Source organism: Jaculus jaculus, chromosome 5, assembly GCF_020740685.1.
Source record: "Jaculus jaculus isolate mJacJac1 chromosome 5, mJacJac1.mat.Y.cur, whole genome shotgun sequence".
Classification (NCBI taxonomy): Eukaryota; Metazoa; Chordata; class Mammalia; order Rodentia; family Dipodidae; genus Jaculus; species Jaculus jaculus.
Window position 1 is genome coordinate 60,089,844 of NC_059106.1, and position 13,686 is coordinate 60,103,529.

At 44.6% G+C, this 13,686-nt stretch overlaps 1 protein-coding gene and 1 non-coding gene across 3 annotated transcripts in view; one reads left to right on the top strand and one right to left on the bottom strand.

The window, feature by feature from the left end:
* The window catches only part of Wasf2 (WASP family member 2), a 98,802-nt gene that overhangs the window by 8,766 nt on the left and 76,350 nt on the right, over window positions 1–13,686 (bottom strand). For both annotated transcript variants that reach the window (XM_045149408.1, XM_045149407.1), the window contains exons 3-7: window positions 9,053–9,187; window positions 8,396–8,549; window positions 5,700–5,817; window positions 3,423–3,553; window positions 637–792 (exon numbers count right to left, since the gene is read on the bottom strand). In XM_045149408.1, coding sequence (XP_045005343.1) covers window positions 637–792; window positions 3,423–3,553; window positions 5,700–5,817; window positions 8,396–8,549; window positions 9,053–9,187 — 694 coding nt within the window. The remainder of the gene's footprint in view (window positions 1–636; window positions 793–3,422; window positions 3,554–5,699; window positions 5,818–8,395; window positions 8,550–9,052; window positions 9,188–13,686) is intronic.
* On the top strand, window positions 1,252–1,358 carry LOC123461102. The gene has a single exon (XR_006637420.1). It is a non-coding gene; the product is annotated as a U6 spliceosomal RNA (small nuclear RNA).

Sequence of the window (13,686 nt, forward strand, 5' to 3'; positions counted from 1 at the left end):
TTTTTTTTTTTTTTTTTTGGTTTTTCAAGGTACTCTCTCTAGCCCAGGGTGACATAGAATTCACTACATAGTCTCAGAGTGACCTTGAACTCATAGCAATCCTCCTACTTCTGCCTCCCCACCATGCCCAGCTTGCCTAGACTTTTTGGTTTTTTGTTTTTCGAGGTAGGGTCTCTATCTAGCTCAGACTGACCTGGATGGAATTCAGTATGTAGTCTCAGGGTGGCCTCGAACTCACGGTGATCCTCCTACCTCGGCCTCCCAAATGCTGGCTCCTAGACTTTTTTTAAACTAGTGTGGCAACTTCCATAAATACATACACAATATACCATGATCATCATCCTCTCCCACCACCCTCCCTTCTCCACTTTAAATCCCCCTCTACTGAATCCCTTCTTTCCAACTAGTCCTTTCTATTTTTGCTTGTTTGCTTGTTTTTGGTTTTTAGAGGTAGGGTCTTGCTCTAGCCCAGGCTTAGTCTCTTCTACTTTGATGTCACCATCTCTCCTCCCATTATGCAGGTCTTTTACAGGTGGCATCAGTCCTTGTGATGTCATGAATATCTACTTGGCCTAGATTTTGAACTATTGCTTTGTTCAACCACCTAGCATGGATGAAAAAGCTTCCACCATTTACCTGAATTCCACCGGTGGGGGAGGTAAATTGTCTTCCGAGAAGGAAGGAGACGGTGAAGAGGCAGAGTCTGACTGTGGTGGTGGTGGGTAGCTGCCTGCATCTACATTTTCAATGGAGCCAATGCTGCCATTCTGGTACACCAAGGCCGACGAGTACCTGACAATGAGCCCAATGCCAAAACCGTCATCCCAAAAGCCTACTTCCAGCCCTAACACGAAAAGAAATGTAAACATACAGTGCCTAAGTGGCTTTCTCTTCTCTTATTAAAAGATACCATTGCCGGGTGTGGTGGCGCACGCCTTTAATCCCAGCACTCGGGAGGCAGAGGTAGGAGGATCGCTGTGAGTTCAAGGCCACCCTGAGACTCCATAGTGAATTCCAGGTCAGTCTGGGCCAGAGTGAGACCCTACCTCGAAAAACCAAAAAAAAAAAAAAGATACCATAGAGCCAGGTGTGGTGGTGCATGCCTTTAATCCCAGGGAAGGAGAGGCAGGACTGCTGTGAGTTTGAGGCCAGCCTGAGACTACTGGGTGAGTTCTAAGTTAGCCTGGGCTACAGTGAAACCCTACCTTGAAAAAACCCCATAGAAATGCAATTGATACAAAATCTATTTAAGTGCTCACTTCAGCAGCACATATACTAAAATTGGAATGAGACACAGAAGATTAGCATGGCCCCTGCGCAAGGATGACACACAAATTCGTGAAGTGTTCCATGTTTTCTGAAGAAAAAAAAACTATTTAACATTAAATTATATATGTGTGTGTATGTGTATACATATATATATATTTTTGTTCCCTAGAAATTTCTGCTAGACTATAGTAATAGGATTCAACCCAGATTATCAAAATCCTGTTCTCTTCCTGGTACAGGTTTGCCAAACACAGCAGTTCTTTCTAATGCTTTTCCAAATATTAGGTGCAGCTATACCTGAATCCCAAAACCTTCTTGGGCAAAGGATGAAGCCAAGCCCTCACAGGCTGGTGAGCTGCAAACATGTGACTGGCATGCAGCCAGCTTTTTGAGGTCAGTAAGCCTCTGGGGTGTTCAGAGGCCAAGGAGGCAGTTGACTGTAGAATCAAGCCAAGGATGAACACAGGTTGCTGTATGGCAGTCAATGTGGTTTCTCTGCCAGGTCTCTCATGAAGTACAATAAGCTGCTGCTTAAGGTGGGGTGCTAGGGCTTGCCTCATACAAACCTGCCCCTCAGCACTCCTTGGGTGAATCTACTCAAGGTGAACATCAAAACTTCAAACAAGCATAAACACCACGCATCAGCTAGTGAAATTTGCCCTGCTCTACTTCCTCCTGCCTCCTTTCCACCATTTTGGGGTTCTACAGAACTCATCAAACCAGGTCCCAGGGACATCAGAGTTGGAGGGAAGTAACCAAATCCAATGATACTCTGAGGTGGAAAATCCCCAAAGCTGGGAACCCTGGAGGCTTGGCACAGTTCTTGCTCACCAGCAAGCATGTTCAAAGAGATTGGTTCACGTAGCTTGTTCCTGGACAACAAGAAAATGGGAGGCAAATTCCTCCACACCACACATCCCACCAAAAAGGGTGCACACAATAGTTGGCATTATTGTCTTAAGAGTCCTTGAACTATGCATGTGGCTGTTGCAACAGGATGGGACCACAGAACAAAATGGCCCATTTACTGCGTGGTGAAGGCAATGAAGGCACCCTCAAGTGGATTTCCCTATAGAAAGGAAGGTCCCTTTTCCCTCTTACCATCCCCATCACTCATTTTATATGTATTTTTTGTTTTTCAAGGTAGGGTCTTGCTGTAGTCCAGGGTGACCTGGGAATTCACTCTGTAGTCTCAGGGTGGCCTTGAACTCACGGTGATCCTCCTGGGTGCTGGGATTAAAGGTGTGAGCCACCACATCTGGCTTCATCACTCTTTCAAAACAAATCTCTTAGTCCACGAAGAACAAGTGTCAGAACTGTCAAGATTTTTAGAAATTATAATTTTCATGGTAGAGTTATTCCTAAAAGTAAGAACAACTTGACATTTTTCCTTTTATCATTCCTCAACATCTAGTATGGGCTGGCATGGTTCCCTGACAGCCAGGATGCAGTGTGTTTAGGTGATACTCATGCCAAGCAGTTCGGATATCTTGGCTTAAATATCTACAAAGGTCAGACACTAGGATTACCATCAAAACAAACTTTAAAACAATGTTTTCCCCTTTAAACCTCCACTGTGATTTGGTATTGGGAAATGGAGTCAGACTGACACCTCCCATTTCCCTGTAGAGATATATAGCCTCCACAGTGGCCAAGCAACCTTTCCCACACTGATTCTGAGATCTGCATTCAGTCCCTTGGCCAGCCTCTCTCCCAAGACTGACAAAGGCTCACTGAAAGTTGCTTTGGTAATGGAAAAAAAATTTGCCTGCCTGGCCCTCCCTACTCCCTCAACCTGCACAACCTTCAACCATGCTCTGAAGGCAAATGGTTCCCAAGACCACTTTCCTTCCCTTTCCATCCTCTTCTCTGAGACCCTTCAGCCAGACTAGTTTCTGGTAGAGTAGGGCACTAGATGTCATGGACTTTTTTTTTTCAGAACACTCAAGTCACCTCATTTAAAATGCTGGGTCTCTTGATTTATTTAGCATTGTTCATCACCAGATGGATGCACTTAAAAGTAGGTGATTAATAATAGTATTGACCTAACCCCCACAGCCAGATTTCAAGAGATGTGAAAGGTGTCCACCAGAGTTGCCCTTATCCGCAGCCCCTTAAAGAAAGGCACTGGGAGTGCAAAGACCACCACCTACCCGGAAGGCCCCAGCTTTTCTTTGGACTCCACAAATTCTTGTCCCATCTTCATTTTCTCCCACTCTTCCTTACGCGTCTTAATTTTACGCGGGTTTACATTCCCTCGATTTGGATTATCTTTCTTTTCTTTCTATAATGAAAATGACCAGAAAAGCCTTTGTAAAATATTTTTCCAGAGTCTTTCATTAAAATTCCATCTTTCTTTATGGGCATACATTCAAGAGATGATCTGCCTAGATGACACATGATAACACAGAATTTACAGAATTACCAGGTTCAGAGTGACCTAGAGGCCAGTCAATTCTAACAACCTCCTGGGCAAAACATTTGCTCAGTCTCATACATGAGCACTTCCAGTAATGGGAAACCCACTACTTCTCTGGGTAATTGTTTCATATCTTTAATTTTTTAAAAAAAAAAACCATATTTTTATTTTTTTATTTGAGAGACAGAAAGAGAGAGACAGAGACAGAAGGGATAGGTGCACCAGTACCTCTAGCCACTGCAAAGGAACTCCAAATGCATGCACCACTATGTGCATCTGGTTTACGTGGGATCTGGGGAATCGAACCTGGGTCTTTAGGCTTTGCAGGCAAGTGCCTTAACTTCTAAGCCATCTCTCCAGCCCCAGTTTTTTTATTTTTTAGGCAGAGAGACTCTAACTCTAGTCCAGATTGACCTACAATTCAGTTGGTAGTCCCAGGGTGGCCTTGAACTCAGGGCAATCCTCCTACCTCTGCTCCTGAGTGCTGGGATTAAAGGCATGCACCACCACGCCTGGCTTATTTTTATTTATTTAATTTATTTTTGTTTTTTTCAAGGTAGGGTCTTGCTCTAGCCCAGGCTGACCTGGAATTCACTTGGTAGTCTCAGGGTTGCCTTGAACTCATGGCAATCCTCCTATCTTTGCCTCCCGAATGCTGGGATTAAAGGCATGCACCACCATGCGTGGCTTATTTTTTAAATATTTTAAAAATATTTATTTATTAATTATTGCTTATTTATTTATTTTGTTGTTTCACGAGGTAGGGTCTCACTCTAGCCCAGGCTGACCTGGAATTCACTATGTAGTCTCATGGTGACCTCGAACTCTCGGCAATCCTCCTACCTCTCTCTACATCCTGATGCAGAGAGACAGAAAGAGGCAGACGGAGAGAATGGGTGTGCTGGGCCTCCTGTCACGGCAAACAAACTCCAGACTCATGTAGTACCTTATGCAACTGGCTTTTACGGCGTCTTTGGGAATCGAACCTGGGCCATCAGACTTTGCAAGAAAGCACCTATAACTGTTGATCCATCTCCCCAGCACCTGTTTCATGTCTTTAACCAGCTCTAATTGTTAGCAAGTTAGTAAACAGTTGTTTGTCATTTGCTCTGGCACAAAGAGAAATGTGGACTGCCAGCTTCAGTTATCTGGGCTATTTGGGGCAGACAAGGAAATAGTTAAAAACAAAAAAACAGGGCTGGAGAGATAGCTTAGCGGTTAAGCGCTTGCCTGTGAAGCCTAAGGACCCTGGTTCGAGGCTCGGTTCCCCAGGTCCCACGTTAGCCAGATGCACAAGGGGGCGCACGCGTCTGGAGTTCGTTTGCAGAGGCTGGAAGCCCTGGCGCGCCCATTCTCTCTCTCCCTCCATCTGTCTTTCTCTCTGTGTCGGTCTCTCTCAAATAAATAAATAAAAATTAAAAAAAAAAAAAACACACCAATGAAGAATTTTCCAGCTCCTGTAGCTGCACTAGTCTCTGGTGCTCTTGGGCTTGCTAGCATCACGCTAGTAAGACTGGGAGGCCAAAATTGGCAGGTCACGCAGCAACAGCAGGCTAAGCAGAGAGGACTGTGCCACAAGCTAGGTACACTTCCCATCCCGAGCTACCCACACAGAAGGGGTTAATCTGCTCCTGTTGCAAACCAAATGCTGCAGAACCTGGTGCCGGCCTTTGAGAAATGGGCTGCGAAACTGGCAGGGAAGGGAGCTAGACTAGGTAGAGTGCCCAAAGAGTCAGGTGTAAATTGCAAGAGAAATAAATGGAAAATGGAAGAGTCAATTTCTAAAACTCAGCCTGAATATACTCCATTGTTAATAGCGCTAGGAGGAACAAACACATTTTTGGTGTGACTTATGCTTTCATCTTGGTAATGCTTGGTATGGACACATTTTTTTTTAAGAGTTTTACCTGGAAGCAGCCACTTGGAATTACTTCACATAAGCCTGGCTTCCTTTTCATCCCCCTCCACAACCGTGCCTACTGATGTGTAGAGCAGAGGCCCTTCCCCTCACCCTGTGCTTTCTCTTCTCTTTCATGATATCCTTGGTGTCCTGCAGCATCTTCTCCTTCCAGAGATCAAAGAAGTATGAAGGGTTGGTGTAGAATTTGAGTGCCTCTTTTCCATCATCCCTGGGATAGAAATGAAGACAAGCAGCTGTCAGCAGATAGATGAGCTCCCAACCAAATCCAATATCCCAAACACCTACCAGTTAGCAGTTTTCACACTAAGAAATCGAGAAGCCATTCAAGTGGACTGCATGGCTCCTCCCCCATACCAACACTTCGATGTCCCCAAGTGGCAGCAGCACCTTCTCCTTTGTAACAATCTTTGCCTTACTTTCAACTCCTGACAGAGGAATTGGCATGGTCAGGGCAAGCACAGGCTAGAGTGGCAGGGATCCTGCTCATTTCTAATGATTTGCATCATCACAGACAACTCCTTAAGGATATCTGGATACTGTGATACATCTGAGGGGATTTCTGCCATTAGTTCTCCATCCCCTACCAATTCCCTATGAATCTCTAGGAAGCATTGTGGTCTTTTCACCTACTTGAAGCATGTGCACTCATGTGTAGGTCCACATGTACACAAATCGTGTAAGTGTATAACTGTTATTCTACATACACATAACCAGTGTCCTGAACTTTCTGCCTTCTTGAGTACCTCAGCATCCACCCCAACCACGAGGGGGCGCCACTGAGAACAAGTGGTCAGCTGGTTTAAGACCACAAGGTTTATACCATCTCTCAGTCGTGTAGTGAGCTACTGAGTGTCATTTTAAGGGTTACTTGCCAGGGCCAATGATCCTAGTTGGAATTGTCCATTTTGACATGGTTAAGCTTTCACTGTCCAGAAGGCATGCACTTCAGGGTGAAGATTTATTTTAACATTGTTATCCTGGACTAAGAATTGGAAACCAAGTGTGGTAGTGCATGCCTGTAATCCCAGAACTAGGGAGACAGAGGCAGAAGTATCCCGAGTTCAAGGCTACCTGGTTTACATGGAGAGACCTTGGCTCAGAAAAACAAACAAAAAAAGACAATTTTATTTGCTATGCTCCAGTCCTATCAAAACACACAGAACAGATTTCAAATACTAATAATCCTTACATTAAACACTGTTCTGAGATATATATACTGCTACTCATTTCTATAGAGCTAAGTCCAGATAACTGAGAGAAGACACTAATTCTGGTATTGTATGTCGACAAGAAAAATACTACTTCTAGGGTTGGAGAGATGGCTTATGGTTAAGGCACTTGCCTGTGAAGCCTAAGGATCCAGGTTCAATTCTCTAGATCCCACGTAAGCTGGATGCACAAAGTGGTGTCTGGAGTTCATTTGCAGTGGCTAGAGGACCTGGTGCACCCATCCCCCCCATTTTTCTCTGTCTCAAATTTAAAAAAAAAGAAAAATACTATTTCTAGAAAAATAAAATTTTCTTAGTAACATGTGTTTAACCTATTGTACCACAAAAACCCTGTACCATAGTCCCTTACAATATTATCAGGTACCCCTTCCTGCCCCTCAACTCTACTCAAACCCAACTAAAGGAAAGGACAGCAGCACAGTGTTAAAGCTCTATCCTGCTACCCTTGCTAGCACCATTGAGAGCAGAGGGGCAAGGACAATTTCACATAATAATAATGGGGTAGATAACGCTCTGCTTTCTTTGTATCTGTGTGAGAAGATACTACAGTCCTATTCCAGGTTCCCTGAATCAGTCTGGTGGTGTCCTTAAATTTCACAGGTATGTATATTACTTTGCTGTGTACCCATGTCTGAAGTAGACATTGCTATCTATAATTACTCCCCCCGCCCAAGGGAGGGTCTTACTCTAGCACAGGCTGACCTGGAACTCACTCTGTAGTAGCAGGCTGGCCTCAAACTCATGGCTATCCTCCTACCTCAGCCTCCCAAGTGCTGGGATGAAAGGTGGGCACCACCACACCTGGCCTGTAATTACTTTTTAACCTGTTCCAAATATATTTTATGGATACAACCGAGATAAATGTTCACTTTCTGCCGATGTTCACTGGTTTTGTGCAGGAGGAGAATATGGCCAAACCACTGGAGGTACGGGGCTCTAAGATGTGACCTCACTTTCCAAGTCCTGCTGCAGCAGCGTGGGTTCTTACAGAGGGAGACATCGAAAGGATGTTCAAAACAAAGTGAAAGACACTCACGTGGAAGAATGCCAATTATTCTGTAAGCTCTGGACAGACCCCTCTGAGCCTACAGCAGCCAGTCCGTGAGGCCGGTCCCACTAACACGCCCAAACATCTGGTAATCTAGTGGTTTCCAAATAAGTGGAAGCCCTGCTGGAATGTTGCCCCTGGGATCCATACTGTGCCTTGTAACAAGGTCCTTTTGCTTCTATAATAACTAAATTCCTTGGATGCAATCCAAGACGGACCTGCTTTTACCAAATTAAACTCTGCAGTATGCAATGTTATAGCAAACTTTCAATATACATTATATTCGCTATGAATTTCGGAAACCAAACAATAGTAAGTGACAACTGTATCTAGTGTAAACTTTATCTTTTCTGCCATAGGCAACTTGGGGGTAGAGAGTAGTGGGGTTTTTTAAACAATTCTTTGATGTAAACAGCATCTTTAGGCATTTTAGACAATCTAGTGGGTTTTTTTTTAGCTAAAGGCCAAAAAAAGAAAAAGAAAAAAAAAAAAAGCCAACCAGCTATTACCTGTAAGGGCTAAGATTGTTAAGAGGGGGAGGAGTATCACAGGTGTTATAGGTTTCCAAGACAGGCACTGGGAGAGAATTTCTGTCAAAAAGCTTCTGGTCTTGAATGGTGGAGCTTCTGAAGGCCTTCCGGGTGTTGATTCCTTGTAGTGACACTGAGAGAAGATGGAAGGCGTTAGAAAATGGACGACAGGCTATTTGAGCAAACACTGAGTCACACTAGTCAGAGAGGCCTCAGCTGCTGCATTTCTTGGCTGCGGCTGTCTGCAGCCAGGCTTTTTTTTTCCCTCCCTCCCCCTCTGGGGAAGCCCCACAAGGCTGTCAGCAGCCCAGCCATTTCATGACTGAACAAAATGAGGCAACACAAAGGTTTACTATGTGGCCAGATCCAGCAGGCCTTTCCTTAGGTGGAAGGGATCGTCCAAGTACTTTTATGGTAGCAAATACGATTGAGGGAAGGGAAATTTGAGAGCAAGGGAATTGGGGAATGGGAGAAAGGGAGTGTGTGTGTGTGTGCGGGGGGTGGCGCTGAAAAGGTTTCTTTATGCCACCATAGATAGGTCTCTGTGATTTCTCGTCTCGGTTTTTTCCAAATCAGGGGGAAGTTTTTCTTAAACTGCTCAGCAAAGCCTGCAAGTGCTGAGCTCAGCTTCCTTACCCTCCTCTTCCTTGGGATCCAGCTGAGTGACTTTAACTTGGAGTCGGTCGACCCTTTCAGCAAGGGAGCTTACCCGAGAGGCAAATGTATTTGCCTGAGTAAAAATCTCTCCAAAAATGTCCTCTGCATGCTTACCTGGAAAGAGTGAAGAGACCAAGTCACTAGTACACACAAATGACAGAAAATTTAGCTATTATTTCTCCCACCAAACATACATGCACATGCCTATCCTTGGAGAGACAGATATTGGCCATAGCTTGGGCAGTCTGTACATGTGTTCCATAACTGACAGAACCTTCTTGGCAAACTCCAACAGTCCTGAAACTCAAAGCAGGTCGAACAAAATCAAAAGGTGTGATGTCAAGAATTGATCCTGGAAGAGCAATGTCTCTATGCTTGTCTCTAGTGCTTTACCCTTTGCTAGTCTGTAGAGCACCTTAGAAAATGGGAGTTAAGGACCTACTCGTGTGCATAATGAATATGATAAATAAGAACTTTCTTCTCAGTGGAATTTCGTAAGCCCACTGAACAACCAAGATGAGTTATGGTATCTGAGGGCTTGAACTTACCACCACTCCACACACAGATGCATAACTTCTGCTAGGGGATGAAAAGGGTACCACTTTATGTTCTGTCCTTGCTGTAAGTTACAATCCTTCAAATCTACACCTCAGGGACGTAAAAAGCTGAAACTTTCAAGCCCTCCCTGGAAAACAATACACCAGTAGTCTATTTCCACAGTGTCTTGCTTTTGAAAGAAAGAAGAGTTCTGTACTTTCAACCCTGAATGCAAGGAGAATTTGCAGCCAAAGAAGCCTTACAGCAATATGAACTACCTCCATAGTGTTGTCCTAGCCACAACATGCCTTCTTACGAGAAGTGAAAAGTGGTCAATGGAACTCTCAGGAGCTGTAGATCGTTGCTAGAAAATTTTCGGTGCCAGGGAAGGGATACCTTCCAGTGAGTTGTTGGCCAGGCAGGTCCCCGATGCCCCCAAAACATTACAGGCCATTGCCCACCAGGAATAGATGGTAAGACCCTATTGCTGAAGACTCCACATACTTAGGCTACAAGGCCACTGAGAAATACTGCTGGAACTGAGCTGATAAACTCCTCCATGTAGACCAGCTGACAGAAAGCTGGAAGAAGTCATTCTGCATGCAGTTCAATGGGAGAAAGAGATACCACCAGTGAAGATACTTAACAGTGGACACTGCAAGCCTCATAATTGCCCAGCAAGGACAAATGAGCCAATGGGTACAATAGTGGCATGTCTGTCATGGTGGAAACCAGCTGCCCTCTAATTGGGCAGGAGGCCCGCTCCATGGGAGGGAATACACCCCTGATACTGAAAACTTAAAATAGGAGTAGTCATGAGACCTAGGGGTGTAATGTCTGCTGCTGTCTGGCTAAATGTGTACACTATGCTCATCAAACTGCCCAGTAAGCACTTCTGTTAATGTTCATACCCTTATATTAATGCTACTCTCACTTTTGGTAGAGAAGCTTCTCTTTTCAGATGGCAGTGACCCTGGGATGACTCACAAGACATCATAGTGCTGGAAAGAAATGACAAGAGTGCTTAGTACTGCAATATCTCTATCACACTTTCCAAGGCTCAGCATCCATGGTGGAAGAGGTGGCGGAGAGCATGTAAGAGCCAAAGGAAGGGTAGGACTCCTTACAACATGCTCCCCCCAGATACAAAATGGCCTAGATATCCATGACCTCACAGTGCCTGACACTACCTACACAAGACCATCATAATAGGAGGAAAAGATTATGACATCAAAACAAAACAGAGACTAATTGGGGGGGAATATGATGGAGAATGGAGTTTCAAAGGGGAAAGTGGGAGGAGGGAGAGCATTACCATGGAGTATCTTTTTTATAATCATGGAAGTTGTTAATAAAAAAAAAAAGTTGAAGCCGGGCGTGGTGGCGCACGCCTTTAATCCCAGCAATCGGGAGGCAGAGGTAGGAGGATCGCCATGAGTTCAAGGCCACCCTGAGACTACAGAGTTAATTCCAGGTCACCCTGGACCACAGTGAGACCCTACCTCGAAAAAGCAAAATAAATAAAAATAAAAAGAAAATTTGAAAAGAAAATAAATGGCATACATGAGTGAATATATCGTTTGAGTTCCTTTTATAAAAAAAATATTTAAGCCGTGGGGCTAGAGAGATAGCTTAGTGGTTAAGGCACTTGCCTGCAAAGCCAAGGGACCTTGATTCAAAATCCCAGGACCCACATAAGCCAGATGCACAAGGTGGCACATGCATCTAGAGTTCATTTGCAGTGGCTGGAAGCCCTGGAGTTCCCATTCTCTCTCTCTCTTTCCCTCTCTCAAATAAATAAATAAAGCTGGGCATGGTGCTCCACACCTTTAATCCCAGCACTTGGGAGGCAGAGGTAGGAGGTTCGCCGTGAGTTCGAGGCCACCCTGAGACTACATAGTGAATTCCAGGTCAGCCTGAGCTAGAGTGAGAGCCTACCTTGAAAAAAACCAAACCACAACAGACCAAAAAATAAAAATAAATAAATAAAATCACTGCAAACAAATGCCTGATGCATGTGCCACCTACCTTGTACATCTACCTGGCTTATGTGGTCACTGAGGAATCAAACCTGGGTCCTTTTGGCTTTGCCAGCAAGTGCCTTAATCTCTCCAGCCCCATTCGAGGTTTTTGTTTTTGAGTCTGGGTCTTGATAATGTAGAACTGACTAGTCTGTTCCTGGTGATCATCCTGCAGCTCTTCCCCACAGGACTGACATTACAGATGTACATGGCCACACACAGCTGTGTACATGGGTGCTGGGGAATCCAACTTGGATGGTCTTGAGCTCCCTGAGGTCTTTGTGCTTGGGTGGGAAGTGCTCTTAACCAGCCCTGTACCTGCGCACTTCTTTGGAAATAATTCTCTCTCAATTTCTGTTTCCTCATTTGTAAAATGAGTGTTGTAACTATAGCTATCTCATCAATTTATCTATTTACTTTTGTTTTTTTGAGGTAGGGTCTTGCTCTAGGCCAGGCTGACCTGGAATTCACTCTGTAGTCTCAGGGTGGCTTCAAATTCTTGGCAATCCTTCTATCTCTGCCTCGCAAGTGCTGGGACTAAAGGTGTGTGCCATCACGACTGGCTCATCAAATTATTATAAGGACTAAACAAACTAGAGATCCAGATTATTACAAAAAGATCATTCCTCCCTCCCCTCTCCTTTTTTTTTGTTTTTTTTCCAGGTAGGGTCTTGCTCTAGCCTAGCCTACCTGGAATTCACTATGTAGTCTCAGGGTGGCCTTGAGCTCAAGGTGATCCTCCTATCTCTGCTTCCCAAGTGCTGAGATTAAAAGTGTATGCCCCACACCCAGCTCATCCCCCCCCTTTTTTAGATTTTTTTTTATTTGTATTTTTTTTAAATTATTTATTTATTTATTTGAGAGCGACAGACACAGAGAGAAAGACAGATAGAGGGAGAGAGAGAGAATGGACGCACCAGGGCTTCCAGCCTCTGCAAACGAACTCCAGACGCATGCGCCCCCTTGTGCATCTGGCTAATGTGGGACCTGGGGAATCAAGCCTCGAACCAGAGTCCTTAGGCTTCACAGGCAAACGCTTAACCGCTAAGCCATCTCTCCAGCCCTAGATTTTATTTTTATTCATTAGAGACAAAGAGAGGGAGAGGGACAGAGAGTGAGAATGGGCATACCAGGGCCCCTAGCCACTGCAAACAAACTCCAAATGCATGTGCCACCATAAGCATCTGGCTTATGTGGGACCTGGGGAATTGAACCTGGGTTCTTAGGCATCACAGACATGCACCTTAACTGCTAAGCCATCTCTCCAGTCCCCCTGCCTTTTATGAGGTAGGGTCTCCCTCTAGCCCAGGCTGACCTGTAGCTTTGTTGCAAGTTGGCTTCAAACTACTTCAGCCTCCCAAGTGCTTGGATTAAGGGTGTGCACCACCATGCTGGTTAAGAGTCTTCCTAATGTTGTTCAGCCATATAGATAACTCCTCCCCCCTTCATTGTAGGGTCTCACTCTTGCCCAGGCTGACCTGGAACTCATGCTGTAGTCCAAGGTTAGCCTTGAACTCACAGTGATCCTCCTACCTCTACCTCCTGAGATTAAAGGTGTGTACCATCAAGCCTGGCTCACATAGATAATTTTTTTTTCTCCTCAATTTTTTTTATTAACAACTTCCATGATTGTAAACAATATGCCATGGTAATTCCCTCTCTTCCCCCTTTGAAACTTCATGCTCCATCATATCTCCTACCCCTTTCAATCAGTCTCTCTTTTATTTTGATGTCATCAGCTTTTCCTCCTATTATGATGGTCGTATGCGGATAGTGTCAGGAACTGTGAGGTCATGGATATCCAGGCCATTTTGTGTCTGGGGGGAGCACGTTGTAAGGAGTCCTACACTTCTTTTGGCTCTTAACATTCTTTCCACCACCTCTTCCGCAAGAGACCCTGAGCCTTGGAAAGTGTGTTAGAGATATTGTAGTACTAAGCACTCCTGTCACTTCTTTCCAGCACCATGATGCCTTTTGAGTCATTGCAAGGTCAATGCCATCTGAAAAGAGAAGATTCTCTACCAAAAGTGAGAATAGCATTCACATAGATAATTT